The 21,233-nt window shown below is 41.1% G+C and overlaps 1 protein-coding gene across 6 annotated transcripts in view; it reads right to left on the minus strand.

The window, feature by feature from the left end:
• SAMD12 (sterile alpha motif domain containing 12) overlaps nt 1–21,233 on the minus strand; it is a 170,806-nt gene that overhangs the window by 12,380 nt on the left and 137,193 nt on the right. The window contains exons 7-8 of one of the 6 annotated variants that reach the window (XR_002434883.1): nt 14,447–14,571; nt 10,651–10,784 (exon numbers count right to left, since the gene is read on the minus strand). The exons of 2 other annotated variants lie outside the window; for them this stretch is intronic. Coding sequence is in view for 1 of the 4 variants with exons in the window: in XM_021385785.1 (XP_021241460.1) it covers nt 2,416–2,450 (35 nt within the window). In the remaining 3 variants the exon portion in view is untranslated. Of the gene's footprint in view, nt 1–650; nt 2,451–10,563; nt 10,785–14,446; nt 14,572–21,233 lie in introns of those variants that run through there. 3 more of the 6 variants (XR_002434880.1, XR_002434882.1, XM_021385785.1) reach the window with 3 other exon arrangements.

A 21,233-nucleotide genomic window follows, 5' to 3' on the forward strand; every position in this document is an offset into this window, starting at 1 on the left:
GAAGACAGCGAGCTGCCGGGCTGCCAGTGTCACTGCCTCTCTGCTTGTATTAGAACGGTGCTAAGCAGTGACACATTAATCAATGGGCTGAGCACAACACCCAGCAGTTAAGAAGGAAAACAGGGATGCGGGTGATTTTTGATCAGACAATTTTGTTTTGATTCCCAACTAGTCACGCGTTGGTCTGGCTTGCCTGACTTTCCCCTCATTACTAAGACCTGGTAACCGACACAGTCTTGAAGGTTACTTAATGTTGTTTGTCAAATGCAGTTATCATTATGGTAGAAAAATACCAAGAGGGAAAAGGGAGGAAGTCTCTTCTTGATTTTGATATTTGAATTTTCTTGCCAAGCAGGAAACCAACACTTAAGTTTTTGAGCAGATAGAAAAGGTGGGCCTATGAGCACAACATCTACAGCTTCAAACATAGTAATCCTAGTTCCAAACCGTTAGTACTCATTAATAAATCCATGCTGAATAACAGCTGCAAAAATATGGAATTAAAAATGGATGTTTCCCTTCAGTTCTCCTTTTTTTTAGGACACCATTATGACATATTTTTCATTTTCACCCCCCAGCCATGAAACAAGATGGTTTGGTTCAAAGGATCAGGGACACAGATGTACCACTACAAGACTCGAGGAGCAGACTCTTTAAAACAAACAGCAGCCAACAGGGAATTGTTATTTCTGCAAACGTGAACTCAGGGTTTCTTTTTTTTTTGAAAACACTTCTTTTTCTGGGCAGCATGCTCCCATAACCAGGTGCTCTTAATCCACCTGAACATATTTTTAATACCGGTCCATAAATATGCTACTGAATATTCCCATGTGGGATTTCTGGAAGAGAATGGCTCCACATGCAATAAAATCCTTGGCGTTATTTATGCGTTTCCGCACTGCTCCCCCCGAGCGGTCCCAGGTTCAACAAGGGCTGTACGGAGGCAGCTGGCACGCAGCCTGCATGCAGCCAGCAGTGGTGTGGCACACTGTGGGACAATGCTCAGCGCAGTGGGAGAGCCATCATCAGCCACCGCCTGTACGTGGGAATGTGGGGTCTTGGCTCGCTTGCAGCTTTGCACTCTGGATCAACAGCAAATCTCGTCTTAAGGAAGGCTTCAGGGTGGCCTTCAAAAGATAGAGAAGACATATCTACTGTTGCTTTTTGCTGATGTACTTTTCTTCCTACACTCCGTTTTATGCTGAGGCTCCAAGGAGCTCAGCTGGGGATATCTCGGTTTGAAAAGGATGCTCAGTGCTTCAAGACAGATGATGAAGATTCAACAAGGTCGAGCAAATCCTTTCTCCTATATTCTGACTAAAGAGAAAACTCACTTCTTGCTTGTGATGCGGGGCTCCGTAGCCTGTATCAGGCAATTTTGAGATGAAACATTTCTGGGAGAATGGATGTCATGGCAGATGCTCTCAGCAGGTAACCTTCCAAAAAGCCAATTAGTCAGAGGTTATCGCAGCTGCTCTGTGAAACGCAGTTGGTTCACACAGAATGGGTTGAAAATGTAGTTGTCCAAAATGTGTTTCACTAAGCTATTCAGTGTCCTCAAATGGTCAGATTAGCCAAAAGTCTCCTCATGAGTCATGCATGATTGCAGCTTCCGTACTACAGCAGATCTCTCATCAACTTTACTAGGTTAAATAAAATGAGGACACACATTGATTCTGTCTACAGATGATTTATGCAGTAATTTCTGTTCCTCGCCTCTTCCTTCAAAAATCTGAGTTCACAATGGACATGATGAGCTCCCTAATGGGCTTGAGCTACCACTCCATCTTTGTTTTGTAAAATATCCTAAAAGCGTTCTAGCATCTACTGAGCTTGATTTTACAGTGTTTATCTGGAATCCTCAGAAGGAAAAATTATCCCCCAAGATGTATGCCCTTTTCACGTCTAAGCCTAAACAAAATGTGACAATTCCCAAAACAAGTTAAAAGTCAAGTTCAAAAAGCTGGCAAAGTCCTGGGAGAGACTTTCTTCGTTCAAAGTGGCTCATTCATCCTTACTTAGGATGCTTCATACATCTCACCATCTACCTGCTGCTGCAAATATACAAAGAAAAAAGAGACGTGCTTTTGCATTCAATAAAACACGATGACTTCCTTGAACTAACAAGCAGCTAAAATATTTTGAAAATTGCATGCAACCACTTCCTTAGTGTTTACAGCTTTTTTCAAAGAATTCTCTTGATATACTGCAAACCTACCCATCAGCGTGAACAGTGAACTGGCTGTCCACCAGCATCCTTCTCTAGAGACTCGAGTTATAGAAAACAGAAAGATTTAAAAGAAAGGGATGCTAAGCAGGCTGAAAGTTTCAGCTGGTGCCGTCTGAAATTCAAAGCGCACCTGAGATTGCCATCTTCATACCCTCTTATGCACGTCTCTCCCTGCCTGCCTCCAATCAGTTCTTGATCTCACAAGTCCTTGTGGGGTGCTCTGAAGGAAGTGAAAAAGGTTGTCACAGATGAACAGTCTTCCACACACTGGCTCTAAATAGTCATTTGCACCACATTTTGTGCCTTTGCAGATCCATTGCTTTTGTCTTGAGAGACTGAGTTTTAATATGAAGCACTGGGAACTGTGCAAACTGAGTGAACTTCTAAAAAATAAATGGCCTCAAGTGGTATCTCCAGCACGCAAATAAGGTGCTGAGCCACACAGTCTGCAGCAGCCTGCAGTGGTTTGGTGGCTGCTCTGATCCCTACTGGGAACCTGCCCTTGCTTCTGTTCTGCAGCTTCTAGAGGACATTTTCAATCCTATCCCACTCAAAACCATGCTGCAGCTTTTGGAAAATAGTTCTGTCCACTGTATCACGATATTACTTACCTGAGGATCCTTCAGCAAAATACGCATTAAGAACATAATCAGAGGAAAACAAGGACGTTGCTAGAAAAATCAAAGTATTATAGCAAAAGGGTTTGGAAACTGGAGCTACAGCTCCCTCACTGCCTATGCAGAGCTGATGCAGGATTAATAGGTGGAACAAACTACCCTCCTTTGGGGAGATATTCACTGGGAGGTTCCCTGCAATGAAAGTTTTAACTCAGTTCTCATTCTGTGAAGTGATTAACCAAGCGAGAAGGAAAATTACACCTACTCCAACCACTTAAATGATTGCACGTGTGTGCACACATTTCCTACAAAACAAAAACATAGATCATGAAGCCTACAAAATCAGCCTCTTCCCAAAAACACTGAACAAGCAACCCTATTTCCCACTTTGGAGGAATGGATTATGATATATCCTTCTCTCATATTATCACAGTGTTATCACTGTTTTCCCTATTCTTCTGCACGTATCAGAGAGAGAGCACACAAGAAGGATTTTTATGCCACTTGTCACTTATTTTACCCTTCTGCTTCAGCATGTGGCCCACCACCTCATTAAATGCACAACATTCAACCTTAATCTGGAAAATAATTATTGTTATCCTCATGGTCTCTTCTAGACACACTGTCCAAGCATTTCACAAACAAAATGCCTCAGTTCCAAATACTCTATGAGAAGAAGATATTGCCTTATTTTTCAGTTCCTAGTTAGGCACAAAGAGTTCCAGACTACGCTGCTGGAATCTGTCTGGCTTCTGGCTCTGACTTCAGCTCCGGGCTGCTGGAGCTCCTGAGTTAGGTGAAAAACTGACATTGAGAGAGAGAGGGTTTGAGAAGACTCCTGGAATACATAGCTGGGTCTGGAAGCTGGAACTCCGAGGAGTGGTAGAAGCAGGACCCTAAAGATGCCAAAGAAAGTCTGATTTTGACCATCTATACAGACTCCTCAGCATACTTTTACACGATGCCTTCTTCTAATCTGCTCCAAAGTGTGATTTTTACAGCAAATTGACTCCTGCTGATTGCCCACCTGACAGGAAAATCTGCTGACCTGTCATTTTACAAGCCAGCACAGCTTGGAAGCCCGGGAAGCACACAGTCACCATGTCATCCTCATCAGCTTGGCTGTGACCAGACCAAGAAGTTCTTTTTAGGCCTCCACAAAACCGGAAAAATCAGCATGGTGCATAAGCAACTACTGTTTTTTAAAATTAAACAAATTTCAATGCTCCTGGCCTAATTCTATAACTGCAAGACCAAGCTCAAAGACGTGCTGCAGCAGGGGACGGTCTTGCCTAGGCAGAGGTCCTCTTCCACCCCATGCCAGATGCCATGACAGGGAGGGCAGCTGAGCACTCTGCAAACCCAGCTCATGTCCCTTTCTGGGTGGCTGCAAATGAACTACAGAGATCAAAATGAGTTATCACCTCTGAAGAGTTCCGTGGGTGATTATTAAGACTATGTCTTAGTGTACAGCCACCGGAGACCCCAGATACCAGTAACAATGGCTCTGCAGAAGAGCCTGATAAATGAAGGATGGGCTGATTGTATCAAAGAGGTTCTTAAGTCAGGCACGAAGGCCTGAAATTATGTGGGCTGTGTTGATCACAGAGCCAAGCAAATAAGATACTCACGAAGACATGACAGGTATGGAACAAAGGATACCTAGCCAGCAATCAGAAGGAAGTTCAGCTGTTGATGTTCCTGAGAATTAATAATCAGATCCACACAAGAACTTTATTATCAGTTGCAAAATCTGCTTTGCCCCTTTCCTATTATTTTAGTTTGCAGGCTATCCAAAACACTCACATATTTTTCTGTCACCTTTTGCATCATGCACAAATATGTTCTGAAAAAACAATCACACAGAAATACACCTAAGTGGTTTCAGACTGGTGGCTTTGCCGTGTTCTGTGGAGCTGACTGCTGCTGCTGGTCACTGACAGCTCAAGCAAAATGTTATTCAGATCTGTGTCATGTTCCTCTCCTTCCACAATTAGCAATATGAACCATGTATGTACAGTATGGCAGTTGGGCCATGTCTGCAAATCCATCTTTCCCTCCAAGGGAAGCTCATTCCTGGGAAGTCAGCACACTCTCAGGTGACATCACCCCATGCAGCCATCACCGACCAGCACTTGGGTCTGGAAAGTGCTCTCATAAGCTGCACTGTGGACATACCCAGTATAAATCAAGGACAGGACCAATGGACTGAGTGGCAGAAAATAATTCAATACCAGGTAGAAATTGACCTTTAAAAGTCAGACAGAAGGGCATCTCCACACTTCAAATAGAAGGATTTGGGGCTAAATGTCATATTGGGAAAAAGATTTTCATTCATCATTTTGATTCTTTGCCGGCACTTTCCAAGTATGGATGGATGCAAGACAGTGAAATATGCAGCAGGGCAGGGGCTTGGACTCCGTGTTAGGGTGAAGGCCTTGCCTGCCACATTATAGCCCAGCAGACTTCCATGAGCTGTCCAGCTAAGTAAATACATAATTGTTCTGCACAAAGAAGAACAGCATCAAGAAGATATACTTACAGACTGTCTCCTTCCTTCCTGGGAGCCTGTCTTTAAAGATAGAGATGGAAATAAATATGCTTGCGTGGCCTTCTGAGATGATTACTCTGTTGAGCTGCTTTAGTGTAAAGCTGGCTGGGTATTTCCACACTGCAGACTGCAAGACTGGATGTAAATGAGAGAGCAGCAGGGTAAGGGTATGGGAAGGAACTCTCTCAGCACTCAACTCTGAAGTTCAGCTGGTATTTGCACAAACTCATTTCTCCCAACCCAGACAGGCGACCCAGTCTGAGCTAAATATCAATGCTTCTTTGATGAGCAGGGGAGAAAGACAGGGTGCTTGGAAGAGTTATCCATCCCACTCACTTATCAGATTGGATAAACGATTCTTTGGAAGGTCCTCTCTCCACTGATTATCCAGACAAGCTAAATGATTAGTGCAGAGCAGGTACCCAGCAATTAAATGGCAAACAAGAAGTGACAGGAACTGCAATGTAATGCTTAATTTGATTGTAACAAATTCCAATTAGCATGTGAAATGTAGGTACCACAATGTTCAGGATTAGCATGTTTAATGCTTACATCTCTACTGAAACCAAGAATGATATAGGTTCCAGTGAGGGACAAGAGCCCTACATTCCTTTGAGGCCTTGGATATTGGAATTTGACAAGGAAATTACATACTAAATAATCTTCTTAGAAATTTATACACATAGCTGAGATAATGAGATGCTTCCTGCAAACAATCTACAAAGTACTGAAGTTTTTTAGAGAAATTATTTCCTCAGCACTATTGGTATAATTTTGCAGCTGGATATTTTATTGTGTCCATGCTGCCAAAGAGTTTCGATTTGCTGCTGATTTGCTTTTCATTTCTATTTGCAACACGCAAACAAATCGACATCAAGGAATTCACACAGGTATGTAAAACAGGAGTAAACAAAAACAATGCCTTGTTTATTATTAAACACCTTGCATATTTTAACTATGGTAGGCAATTAGGTTGGTAGGAATTTGCAACTGGAGAAGTTGCACCATTTTATCTCAGGCCAAGCAGTTTATCGCGATTCATGCACAGACAAACTTCTGTGCTTCAAAAATCCAGGGAAAACATGTAATAGGATGTGGTATTCTTCTTCCAGTGCCAGAAAAATACAGATCCCAATTACATTTTTGCTTCAAGGAAGGAAGGAAGGAAGAATTTCTGCCACTGGAGCATGAAAGAAATTTTGGCTAGAAAGACTATGGGCAAGATTTTCCAAAAAAACCCCAAACCCCAAATGATTTGCACACCAAAGTCTCATTTAGAAGTCAAAAATACTTTGATTTCTAAGTTACTTGTGAATATTTTCTCTGATGATTCCTGCAAGTCATTTAATATTTACCCTAAACAAGTGCTGACATATTCAAAAGCAGATCTGGGGCTGCAACAAGTTCTGGTAACCCCTGAAGACATTTCTAAAGCCTCACCCACTAGAGATTCAAAACTTCTGGCATGTCCATATGTCTGAAATCTTCAGTTTGCATCGTGCATTTGTCTATTTAGGATAATTAAGGGTATGCCTCCGTGAACACATTACTGCGAGGTAAGCGGGGTCTGGATTTACAGCAGAACAGATGCTCTGCTATAGCTGTCCATGTGCATGCCCTTACCCCATGGTACATGCAAGGCAGCTTAGCGCCTGTCACTGAATGGGAGCAGGCAACACATTCAGCGTTCGCACTCCATCTTCCAATTACCCCTCAGCAACTTGCTCAGGTAGCTGCGCTGTCATATTTGTTTTACACCCCAGCCACTATCACAGCCTGCCCAGGAATAAACACAGGCAGAATGTCCTTCGCCAAGACATTTTTTAGGCTGTTTACTGTCACCTCCAATCCGCCCTTCAAGGAGTTTGTATGCAGCACTCATCCCTGCGTTCTCTGAAAGAACTCAGGATTCTGGACTCTGGTCCAGAGGGTGTGAGAACTGGGGGTCTGAGAGAGCTGCAAACATGTTAAATACCGATTTCCCAATGACGCTGCCATTTAGCTTCTACTTTCAGTTCTGAGATTACAGAGGAAAATGATCTCACCTCATTAGGGCGTAACTACAACATGCTGCTACAGCTCAGGCCTCACAGCTTTTTTCCAGCTTTCTCTGGTTGGAGGCTCCCATGAGATGGCTGTATCTGCGGACACAGCAGCATCCCGGATACATGTCTGTGATCACTGGAGCACAGCTCGTCACCAAGAACTTTTGTCTTCAGCCTCTTGGCCCACACCCTGGGTTAGAAATTCTTTCCACATCTAAGTGGGACCAGCATGTTGAGAAATTACACCTTCTGATATAGTTCAAAGGCGTTTCTGTGCTGCACATGGATTTGGTTCAGTTCTTACACTGACCAGGCCACTTCAGTGAGCACTTTTAAATCCACTGCAACAAACCCACCTTGACCATCAGCTGGAAGCTGAGGAAATCCATCCATCTGGGCTTTTCATCTTGCAGATACTACCGGATATTTGGAAAAAGTAACAAATAAAAAAGCTTTTTACTTTTGATTCCAATTCTGAAGAATTTAACCGACAAATAACCTGTGATATCTCTACTAAAAAAGCTAAAACTTCCATATTTGTTACATTAAAAAGCGATTCCGTGGTTTTGCATTTTGCTCCTGGAAAGCAAGTTTTCTCTTTCTGTCTGTGAAAGGAAGATCACAGCTCTGTTTCCTGCACATACAGAGTTCTGGGAGCACTCCATGTGATGAATCATGTGGAGACAACCTTGGGCCTCCAACTTCTCCTTTCAGCCAGCACCACTGCCCTTCTACTGGGCCAAGCGTGCTGTACAGGACAATGGGACTATGAAATATGCCCCTATGGCAAACAAGACAGAAGAGCAATGCTTGTGTTAAACCAATTCATGTCACTGATCTGCTTTACAGCTCCAGCACAGCCCCAGCAGCCCTGGCAGGGTGTGGGCAAAGCAGCTGCAGGCAGCAGCAGCAGCATCTCAGGCCAGATCCACCACTGAGGTATCATATGGTGGAGTCATATCTTGTGTCTCCCCAAATGCTGGCTATGATCTTCCATAGAACATCGATGTTTAACTCAATTTAGAAAGGTAATAAAGGATGAAGGCAGTGGCATGCGAATGGATAGACAACACTGCAGATAACTGGGAGAGCTAATTCTCTTTTTAACTAACAATAGGGACAGCAGACCCACTGGCAACAGCCAGAGCATTTGTTCAAATTATGCATTCTCTGACTTTTCTTTTGCTACTGGAGGACCCAATCCTGCGGCTATTTTTGGTAGTGTTATTTTGTCAGTGCCCAGCCATGAATCGGGGTCCCACTGTGCTATTCAAACACTTGACTAAAGGCTGGTTTCTGCCCAGAGACTTTGAAACTTAACTTAAAAAATCCCAGAGGTTTTAATGGCAGGAAGAACTGCATTAGCAGTACTTTCTTCTATTGTCTTTTATTATTTATTTTACTAAATATTGTTTACTTCATTTGCAGTAATTAGAGTAGAATAATGAAAAAAATGTTTTCAAGCAAAAGTCTGGAACGACTCTGCAGTACTGCTGGTGAAATAACAAGCCATTTCAATGAAAAAAAAAAACCATAAGAACTGAACAGCCCCAAATGGCTTCCACAGAGCCTTTGTATGTATAATACTGCCACAGCAGTATTGTATGCAAATATATAATTTAGTTATTTTTATGTAACCTGGTTATTTTGTAATCACAGAAGTAGGGTTTAGACAAATGGAACATATGCCATTTGTAAAGAAACAACCTGGGAAAAATATGCACTGCAGTTCTAGTCCTGATATGTAAATTCAGATACTCAAAATACACATTGTCACCTAACAGCAGATCATTCAGTTTCATTAATGACATTGATTTTGAGTTAAACTAGAATATACAGAAATGAAAGCCTATACAGGTACATGATCTTTTAAAACAAATTTTAATGAATAATGATTAGCTTTTATAAAATGCTTTTCATTCAAGCCTGTTTTCAGAACCAACTGCAGACTCACATACTCATTTGTCCCCAAACAAAGGATCTCACCAGGTCTTTCACCAGACAACCATCACCACCTGTGTGACAACATGAGGTGCTTGTAAAGTTGCACAACACTTTTAAAACTCTTTTTGTACCATAAATGTGAAATGCAGACAGGATGTAGACAGGATATGTCTATAATAACCCTAGCTAAAATACAATGAGAAATATTTATACTTATATACTTATATATCACTAAATCTATTGAGACTACATATATAAAATAATCAGAATTGATTATGACTGAATACCTAAATTCTGCAGATCCTGCAACATTTCCAATGGCACTGATCATACCACCACGCTGAGATATCATTTGCAATGACCTTTAAAGAAAATGCCCCCTCTTCCAAGAAAGCTGACTGCCTGCAGGACAAATGTCTCAGATATGAGCTCATGACTGAGTGGCTAATATCTTTACACAAATCCAGCTCACCTGATTGAACATGAAAAACGGTCCTGAGACTGTGCATTCTGCCTGTGTCTGAGATTCTGATTCCAAAACCTTTGTAGCAGCCTCTAAGAATGTTTTGGGAACCATCCTCTATAAAGCCAGAGCTAAGACACGGCCTTCTGCACTCCTGATGCCCACAACTTAAATGGATTTCTCCAAATGCACTTTAAACTCTGTGGTAAGGATCTCAATCTGTTCTGAAACCACACTGAGTTGTCTACTAAAGAGCAGGCCAAAACTACCACTGAAGATGATAGTAAATAATTGTTTAAAATGTTGGTTTGCCCCTTGCACAACATTAGCTACTTAGGTTACATTACATACAACAGCTTTAAGCTAAAAGAGGGGAGATTTAGCTTAGATTTAAGGAAGAAATTCTTTACTCAGAGGGAGGTGAGGCACTGGCACAGGCTGCCCAGAGAAGCTGCGGGTGCCCCGTCCTTGGAGGTACTCAAGGCCACGCTGGGTGGGGCCCTAGGCAGCCTGAGCTGGTGGGGGGCAGCCCTGCCCGTGGCAGGGGGTTGGGACTGCATGGGCCTTGAGGTCCTTTCCAACTCAAGCCATCCCATGATTCTATGAACTCAAAGCGTGCCTGGCATGTTTGGGCTGTTGCACCAACAAAGGACTTGCAGATGAAGGTGTAGCCTGAATTCACCCAACTATTTTTAGACACCTACTGCTGTTACCTAGATTATATCCGTAGACTTTCTCTATGGTCTGTGGAGAGAAACCGTTGCCTGCCTCCCGTCTCCAGCTCCAAATCTTACTGCTCTCAGAGATCATTGCTGCTCAGCTGACCACAGCAGAGACACAGAAGCCTGGGCGGTACATGAAGGTAGATGAGATGAATCTCGACCTTGGTTAACAAGTGAGTGGATGAAGTGTGAACTGCACTGGTTCTGCAGAGCTATGGGGAAATAAAGCAACAAAACTATTTTAGCTAGCCAAGCCTAGAAGCATAAATCTGAATACACAAAGGGAACAGATTTTTTTGAGTAAGGTGGTGCCATTTTTACATACTGATGAGTAATAACACACTCTAAAAATGTTTTATAGGATTTGATCGTGAGAGACAGGATGAGTTTGGAAACTTTGCCTTTTGAAGATCATGCACCATGGCAACCACTAGAAAGGTGAAAAACATTCTCCCTGGGTCATTTCTGTGGAAGGATCTGATTGTAGCTTGGCTGGTGCTCATTTCCCTGCATGGCAGCGGAATTACTGACTTTGCTGGGAATGGCCAAGACCCTTTACTTAACATCAAGTTATCCCAAATTACTGTTAATTCCAGTGCTGGCTGTAGATTATGTTAAAACAATTATTTGAAATTTTAAAGACCAGACGCTTGGAGGACTTGTATTAAATTGTCCCCTGTTGATCAGTTACCCAGTTAATTTCATATAGCTGCCTTGATTCTTGGATTTCTCCTTTCTCTGAATAAAAATGAAAGTTTGATCTAGCTGTCTGCTGATTGTTAAATCTTCTTCTGTGACTGCACAGCAAATTGTTCTGTTCTGACTGGAACTAACACAGCTCTCGTCACCCATCCTAAATGGACAGTAGCTCCCAATTCTTCTAGTCTTTGGGATGTTAAGGTGTTGCATAGCAGTTGTTTAATGTAACAAATGATCAAAACTGAAATGTGCATGTATGTATATACACACACAATGAATGAGGAATTAGCAACTTCTTCTCCAACACCTCTTGGAGACCTCAAAGCATGTGGGATATATATGGGATGAACATTGTCACTCATGTTGACAGTTGCATCTGCCCAGCTGGGGATGAATCAGGGAAAATACTCCTTATTGACAAAGCCATTTATTTATTTATTTGGCTATCCAATTCTTTTTGTCTCTCTGTGTTGGCACTTACTCCTGCACACACCCACACTGCCAGCAGCTCCAAACATTTTGTTTTTCACTATTCCAGTTCTTTCTTTCCACGTCATGATATATGCCAGACTTGCCCTAAGAAGTCTGCATTTAGGTGTTTCTGTTTTGTCTCTCCATATTCTGAGTAATGCTTACAGGAAATTTGCTCTTTGATTTCAATGGAAGACTGGAATGGACAAACACTGGTACTTCATCAGGGATGACTTATTTAAAAACTTAATGTAATCTCCATAACCTCATGCAAATCAAATGCTTTTAAAAAATACTTTCAATTATTATTAGTGTGCTGGAAGCCTGCTGCCAATTTCTGAGTTTTCTGCTATGCTTTTTCGTTTTAACCAATCCTGGCTCAAAAAAAAAACCAAAAACATCACAGAGTAGTATGGAAAAATGACTTCACTTCTTACTTGCAGAGATGTGGCAGCCTCCTTTATCTTCAGGAGACAGGAAGTGAAAAAACAATTCTGCGTAACTATCAGAGAGAACAAGCCTAGATGTGTGCGTACACACGTATGTATAGAAATATATATATATAGAAAACCCATGACAACAGAGTTTGACATAAGTTATAAGCTAAACACATGCAAGCAGACAAATTAAGCAGATGTGTATACATTAATGTCGATATTAGACCTTTAAAAATAACTTTCCATTATGCACTACTTAAGCAAGTACAAATTCTGTTAGCACTCACATATCAATAGAAGGAGTGAAACATCTGGCAATACGAATTGTTGTTCTACATTATTTAAAACAATTACATCCTTATGCTAGCTGAAATTCTTTACTGTTCATAATCAGCTTTCAGCTCTAAAATCCAAGTCACCAGGATACATACGTAACTTACATTACACTGTAAGATTGTGGCTGTAAAGAAATATTAAGAAGGAACACTTACAAAGTAATACTAAATAATTCCTTTCTAGTTAAGATTAAAATTATGGCTAAGAGAGTAGAAGTTTGCTAATTCACTTTAACAATTGGCAGATACATTGCAAATTACTGAATTTTTCAACTAAGTGAGAAACACATTAAAAAACACAAGTGTAATTTATCACAAAATGCACTTTGCTCATTTATTTTGACAACTGCTGTTTAAATTATTTATGTCCCTTCATCATGTACTAGTAAAAGTACTGTAGTCTGTTTTATAAAAATAGTAATCAGTGAGATTAGAGTAACATAACATCTGCTATCACCTTTTGCTTGAAGGTGAGTAAAAATATTTTGTGCCTTGCCAATGCAAAACAGGATTTCAAAAAGGGCTTTCTTTTTTTTCCAATTATTTTTTAAAGAATGCTGAACCCAAATGCCACCTAACAGATTCAAGCATCTGCAGTGAAACTTGAGTGGAAAGAGCTGAGTGTTGTTACCTCACTTAAGTAAGTGCCTATTAAGGGCTTAACATTGTAGTATTAGGATTCCCCCCCGGAAATCTCCATCAGTGCACATTAAAAAGACTCTGAACCTGAACTGAAAGTCATTGGGAGCAGATATCATAGAGTATTACTGCTCTGCATCGACGGATCTTCTTTAAATGCAGGTAAGTTTTGCTTTCTCCATGTTTCTATTTCAAGTCAGGAGGAACACAGGAGGAAGCCACACCTTCCTTCTCTGAGCTGTGGTTTGACTTTACAAACTTGCATCATGGGCACAACCTCTATGTGAATAAGCGCAAATGAGAAAGGAGAAAAGTTAAAGTAGGTTTGGCTTTAGTCATTCCTGGAATCAAGTTATATCAAGAATATTAAGCACTCGGGGTGTTGGCTGGTGTTGCATCACAGCCAGCCCACGCTGATGAACACCATGTACTCAGGAAACAAGGCAGTTGGGCATCCCGTGAGGATCGGCGCGGCAGGCCTGCCAGTGCATGTGCTTCCATATGTTCTATCAAGTATAATGCAACTCCGAAGGACAGGAAAAAAAAAACCACAGCTCCCCACCTCCCCACTAAAAGATTAGTCTTGTGAAAGACGCCAGACTGGCAGTCTGGGAACCCAGCATTTCCCTGCAATATTTACAGCAGCTTCCACAAAGGAAGCAGCAGCACAAACCCTCCCTTTTCAAGGGAACTGAAATCTTCTTGGCTTTTGGGATAGGGGAGAGGCAGAACCTTGTCCTGTGGGGCCGTGCATCTCAGTCTCCGGGGCCAACCAGTCTGGCTCTCGGCACAGGTTGGTACCTCTGAGGGATGCTGGGGATGTCGGCATCCATAGCTAAGCTAGGTTTGTTCAGGAGATCTTTGGATGAGACCTGGAAGACTTCTTGAGGCCTCTTTCCTCCATTACAGATAGAAATCAGATCAGCCAGAGTCTGACCTTACAGTTGGATTCACTCCACCTAATTTACACCTTAATTAATGATTGTTATTAATTACCCTTAATTACTTTATATCCCTAAATTAATGACAGTGCTTCTAAATTAGAAGTGCAGTTATCACTGGTATTAGCTGCCCCAATAGATGCTATAAATCCAGGCCCTACAGTTGCACTTTTTCACTTAAATAGTCAACTTAAAGAGCTGAAAATCCTTTCTGTGCACTGCTTAAAAAATGGCCTCGGAAATGCTCACTGTGAAATCAAAGTTACTCTCTCCTGAAAATCATGATTAGCAAGTGAGCTTTAAAACAATTCTGGGGCTTAACAAAAAATCTGTAGCCTCCAGGCAAGCAGACCTGTGTCCCAATGGCTCCAGGAGGAGGGCCATCCCCGCTGCAGGACCGAGGGAAATTCAAGGTTCCAGGAAAGGGACACACTTCAGACTTCAACATGGTACATTTTGAAAAGCAGAGTCATTAGCCTGCAATGTAGGGAAGAGGGGGAGAGGGAAAGTGTGAAAAAAGATTTCCCGATAATTGCACTGTACTCACCAGCCATGTGAATGAGCTTCCTGTATGCTGACTCATTTTTAGCTGTTTAAACATGTTCCCTTGGATATCTTCCTTGCTCTCCCTTTTTTTTTTTCTCAATGGCGTTAACTTTTCTCAACTTAATATGGTAATATGCAGTAAAAGACACTCAGGCCTTCACCGTGATCATTTTTTCCTCTGTTTTCTTCTGTCCCACTGAGTCTATGGAAACCTAACCAGTTTTCTTTTGGATGGTGCCTGTCTACGAAGCCCCTGAAAGCCCTGTAGGGACCCCAGTGTCAGACTAGTCTGGAAATTTCTTCTGGAAATGATAGCATCATACAATGGCTTGGGTTGCAAGGGACCTTGAAGCCCACACAGTCCAATCTCCCTGCCATGGGCAGGGCAGCCCCCCACCAGCTCAGGATGCTCAGGGCCCCACCCAGCCTGGCCTTGAGCACCTCCAGGGATGGGGCACCCATAGCTTCTGTGGGCAGCCTGTGCCAGTGCCTCACTGCCCTCTGAGTAAAGAATTTCCTCTTAACATCTAACCTAAATCTCCTAAATCTTAGCTTAAAACCATTCCTCCTTGTCCTGTCACTATCAGACCATGTAAAAAGTGCCACCTGTAGCAGTTCCTCATGGCCTGCTCAGCTGGACTGCACTGCCACAACCTTTCCTTGCCCTCGCCACAATCCTGCTCTTCATTAGGCAAGAGGATGTGCTCTGAAACACAAAATGAGTCATTTTTCAGTGGTTTGTAGACCTCTAACAAATACCCTCTGGAGGTGTGGGTCCTGTATAATGAATTGAAGCCTGCTGGCAGAAATGTGTCTTTTCTTGCTTGCCTCGCACTAGCCCCTCACCATAATCCACAGACTCCCAGAATCTGCTTTGAACAACAAAATGACTGTGCTGACATTTCTCGAGCATGTGTTTGTGTGGAAGGGGCATTACTCTTCTAATTCCCGTCTGGATTTCATTAGGATCAGAGTAAGATCTCAATACAGTGTCTCTAAAGCACCCCGGGAGAAAAAAAAATGCTGTCAACCACAATTAGCTAAAGTGGAACTGCAGTGGTAGTTTTGTGCTCACAGCAAATTATTAAACACACTTCAACTATAAATAATAACGAACTTGAAGAAGCAAATCTTCTTAAGGTCTGCAAAACTGAATCTTAAAATTTAAGGTGCAGTTCTCTAGTTAAATTACAAAGCACTAAACCTAAAATTAACTTGCTCTGGGCAATCTTAAAATAGTAGATTGCTGGATCTAAGCTTATGGGTGTTCTCAGTTAACTGCTTCTGAAGAAATATAAAAGTGGTTTATTACAACTATAATTACAGAAAAACTTTGCCCTGTACTTTTCTTTCCTGGCTGGAGAAGAGGAGTTTGGATACAACAAGTGAGACTGAGCCCTGAAAATCAAAACGACGGGAATCAAAAATGCACACTAAGCAGGCTGAGCTATCAAAGCTTTTGAGACAAATCTAGTACAGTCTTATGCAGGATCACGCAAGTTTGTCTCTTATAGAATTACAGAATCCTTTGAGTTGGAAGAGATCCTTAAAGGCCATCTAGTCCAACTCCCTGCAATGAATGGGGGCACCTACAGCTAGAGCAGGGTGCTCAGAGCCCCATTCGGCCTCTTCTTCTGAAAGATCATTAGTCAGTACAAACATCCACACGTACACACACATATCTGTATATGCTTATATGTACACACAAAGATAATGCACATTGATACTCCCGCAGAAAATGAACTTCCAGGGCACATTTAAAAATAGTTGCTCTTGCACACATATGCAGTTACTTTTAGTAGTCTCATTTTTTCCATATTTCTACTCTCATTTTATCTATCAATAGTTTTATTTTTGTATAAAATCTGAGACCGTGATCTTGACAATAAAATATACTACAAGAGATCACAGAATATTGACAATATTGTCAGGCTCAGCAGAAGATAAGAGCCAGTCTCCCCTCCACAAAATCATAAGACTGGGTGAAAAATCAATATGAGAGATTGATTCGCTTTCTGATTTTTCAGTTGTTAAGAGTCACATTTCCAAGCTGTTTTCTCCACACCATGAAGGGACAGAAACTTCTCTTTTACTGCTTAATGAAAGCTGAAAACTCATGGTTTTACATGATTTCAGAAGCTGTATCTCTTTGAGAAATACTGAATATTGTCACAGTCATGATAAACCACATGACTGGCCACTGTTTTAAGATTTGGAAGGTTGAAAGGTGCTACCTTTAGCAGCAAGTCATGTAGATTGACTTTTAAGCAAGGCAGGAGTTGCAATAAAATCCGGAAAATCATTTTTATGGAAGAAAAGAAAGAATATTGCTACTTCTATAAAGAAATCCAATAGAGCGTGTTATGGATATTTTGTTAACTTTTCTACAGAGACTGGAGCAGTCATAGTTTATTTATAAATTCACCTTTAACCTAACACATATTTTCAGGTAGAATATTTCTCTTCGAGGATTTTTATACGGAATCAGATGTAGTTTCTGTTCTTGATTGCATCCAGTACTGTATTGCAACATTTTATGATTAAGTCAGTAAATTCAACAATATTTAAACTGCTCTTCTGATTAGAGAATTTAAAATATGTGGAGAGTAGTGGGGTTATCTCCAAAAGCACTTAGCAATTTTCCAGCTACTGAATTAAATGAAAATGACAGATTCAGAGAAACATTAGAGCAATCCTGGGTATCCAGATCTAAAATAAATCCAAACCTTCCCATCATGCTATTTGCCCTCTACTGCTTTTTTTAGTGTTTTTCTGCCCACTGATTTTCTTGAACTTTTTCAAATTTCCTCTCACAAACTGGCAACTTCTTCAAAATACTGGCAACATGAGAATTAAAAAAAAAAAGCCATATCCACAATTTTTCAAATCAAAATGCACTACAAATGTTGATACTTTCCAGAGATCAGCAGCCGCTTTTGTTAATAGTGACTTTTATAGTCAATATCGATTAAAAGATGGACAATTCTGGAAAAGTATGATTTTCTCCTACAGAATATTTTCATTTGCAAGACAAATCTTGAAATATGAAAAAGCAAGTAAAACAATAACAAGTGAGAGACATAAAGATTCCTGGACTCTGCAGAGGATGAGTCATGTTCGTTTACAACTAACCTTGGATTTAATTGCTAGCAGTGAATCTGGAAGCTGAAAAATAAAACCAAAACTACTGTCCAAAGATGAACTTCCCATGTCACTAAAAACAAAAAGGATTTCAATATATATTCCCTAGAGTTTGTTCTGGTAGTCAAAATCAATTAACAGAAAATGATGAAATTTTACAAAAAAAAAGAAACGTCTGATTTTTAAAAATTCTTTGCCAAAATCTATTTTATGACAGTGCAAAGGCCCTCTGTTCCCTGCAGTGCATCAGCTGTTTTTCAGTATTTTATGCAAAGTAAATAAATAAATAAAAATTCAATCATCTGTTCCTCAAAGTACAGCATCGGGGAATTTAAGATAGTAAAACATTCAATGTAGAAATTCAGATCTATTCAGTTCTCCGCATCCTGTGCCAGATCTGGTCAAAAAGTGCCTGAGATGTCTGAACCATATTAGTACTAATCTAAGAAAAATCTAAGATAACCCCTGCTTTTCAGAGAACAGAAATGAAAATCAAACAAAAAGGTTAAGCTAAAAAACATACATTGCCAAAAGTTACAGAAAATACACAGTTGCTTTTGCCTAGGGATTGTTTAACTCATTTAATCAAAAACTCAGGGGATAAAAAGAGATCGATCCAAATATGAGGCTGCATATTTACATAGGAATATGCATTTTACAGTGTCAGTGTTCTCCTAGATACTTTCCCTTTCCTCATTATCTTCTAACCAAGTGCCACCAGGAAGTGTTTTACAGGAATTCTGAGTGAGATCAGTGTCTGTAGGCCAAACCCACTTGCACAACCTCCTCACAGGGCTTCTTGTTCTCACCAGCTGGCGTTAGGGTGGAATTGCTGGTGAGATGCAAACCTGCCTATTTGTAGGCTGAATCTTTCTGAAAGGTTTGCTGACAGCACCATGTGAAACATGGAGCTGTGAAGCCGTGCCTCCTGTGCGTGGACTTCGTTCTTCACAGCGTCAATCAAATGTCTGTGAGAGATAGCTATCCTTGTGTGCTCCCCGTCTTTCCCCCCTCATATCACATCCCAATAGTTTAAAGTGACATTTTTCTTGAAATGGACATTATCATGCCAAGACATCTCGATTCTTTGGGCTTTGAGTTATACTTCAAAACAATATGCATCAGCAGTGGTCTTAGGATAGTCAAGAGCATACATATAATTTCTTCTACAGTAGTCAATACTTAAAGATCTATCAGGGATTTTTGGTTGAAGGAGGCATAACAGAAAATCATAGAATCATAAAATGGCTTGAGTTGGAAGGGACCTTAAAGATCATCGAGCTCCAACCCCTTGCCATGGGCAGGGCTGCCACCCACCAGCTCAGGCTGCCCAGGGCCCACTGCAACCTGGCCTTGAGTGCCTCCAGGGGTGGGGTACCCACAGCTTCTCTGGGCAACTGTGCCAGTGCCTCACCGCCCTCTGAGTAAATTATTTCCTCGTAATATCTAATCTAAATCTCCCCTCTTTTAGATTAAAACCATTTTCTTTTGTCCTAACGATATCAGATTGTGTAAGAAGTCATTCTCCCTCCTATTTATAAGCTCCCTTCAAGTAACGGAAGGCTGCAATGAAGTATGCCTGGAGCCAGCTCTTCTCCAAGCTGAACAAGCCCAGAAAAACACAACTGGCTTGCAACACTGCTGATTGACCTTGGTGTTTAATTTCTCTGTTTTCACAAACACAAAATGTGACATTAGAGAGAAATCTGGTTTTAACTGAAATCACTTTGAAAAGGCAAAAGTGAACATTTTCATGCGTCATGTTCCTACATCATTCTAGGCTAACTTTGAACTAAGATGAAGGAATATGGGGATTGTTAGCAATTTTGTGCCATTTTAGCACTTCTCTAGTAACATGCAGTCCTTCATTACACATTTGGATCACAAACTACCCTGTGCATTTGGTCAAAAATGAGACCTTTTTTGGCCCCATTGAACAGTTTTCTTTGAAAATCATCATCTTAGAAAAAAAAAGTATGGCCCTACTATTATCTAACATCAATATAAAATATTTTAATAGCATACAATTTCTGTGTCTTACTGTCTTTACAAATAATGATCTCAAATGTTGAGTAGATGCTTATTTGTAACTATTTTGAATCTTCTCTTTTTAAAAAATCTTTTCTTCTACACTGCAATTAGGTTTATCCGTTTTCAAAGTTCAGTTAAGCTGAAAACATACAATGGAAAACTTGCCCGCACTTGTTAGATACTATTTCACAACTGAGGCTAGGAACAATGAGAATCCTTTCATTGTATGCACAATACCTCAGCTTGGGCTGAACTCGTCAAACTGCCTTGGAGCACTGGCTGTGAATGCCAGGAAAGCTGGATTTTTGAGATTTCAACTTCTGAAAAAGCTGCACTACATTTGGGCCTATCTGGGTATAAACACATGTAAGCCAGAAATTGTTCCATAAGCTCATAGAAAAAGGAATCTAAGTTTAGGACTTTAACATTATTTTTGCATCTACAAATGACCCAACAGTAGCAAGCACTACCACCTAATGCAATGGGACCTATGGACTTCCAGCACTTTCAGGTTTATGCTTCCTAAATACAGACATACTGTTTGTAGGAAACCTACTGCTGAAAATATAACAAATTAGTTCCTAGTTCGCCAGCCTACAGAAGGACAAGGCTTAACCACACCATGGGAAACTAGAAGTGGATCTTTCAATTTCACTTCACATTTAACAGACTCTGCCTATTTCCAAATAGGAAACAAACTTGAGCTGTAGCGACTGCCACAATTTGATGCTTCAATGTCCTTGTTCTCATGAGCTTCAGCAAAGGGAAGCACAAAGCCCTGATCCCAGAGAGGGGCAGCAGTACCTGGGGATGACCATCTGCACAGTAGCTCTGAAGAAAAGGCCCTGGGATTCCTGGTGGACACCAAGCTGACCATGTCCTTGTAGCAAAGGCCAACAGTGTCCTAGGCTACAGAAGACCTGGTGGTCTGAGAGAAAAGATAGCCAAGTTGCCATGTGACAGATGGCAGCAAAGGGGCAGTCTGACAAAATGACATCTGACATGGAAGTATGCATGAAGCAAAGATGTGTCACTGAATCCTGCTACGTGGAAAAATTTGCACCCACTGACATTCACTGATATTTGCAGAATGTTTATGGAGACCAAACAGTGGATGTGAGCACAATGAAGTGGTGGGTGGTGTGTTTCAGCAGCAGTGACAACGATAGTGGGTCACCACCACTGGTGTAGATTTTTATGAGCACGGCATGCAGGCTCTTGTTCATCACTGGTAAGAATGGTAGCTAATGGTGATGATTACAGTGAAAAATAATGTTTTGTAGCTGAGAATTTGCTCTTTCAAACAGTGTTATTGTGCTCTTTATATCTGTCATGGTTTTGTGATTTTCGGTTGTTGGTATTCCACATCATAACATCATGTAGTGAATGTACCTGGTTCTCAGAAGAGAAGGACTACTACA

This window comes from Numida meleagris, chromosome 2 (assembly GCF_002078875.1).
Source record: "Numida meleagris isolate 19003 breed g44 Domestic line chromosome 2, NumMel1.0, whole genome shotgun sequence".
Classification (NCBI taxonomy): Eukaryota; Metazoa; Chordata; class Aves; order Galliformes; family Numididae; genus Numida; species Numida meleagris.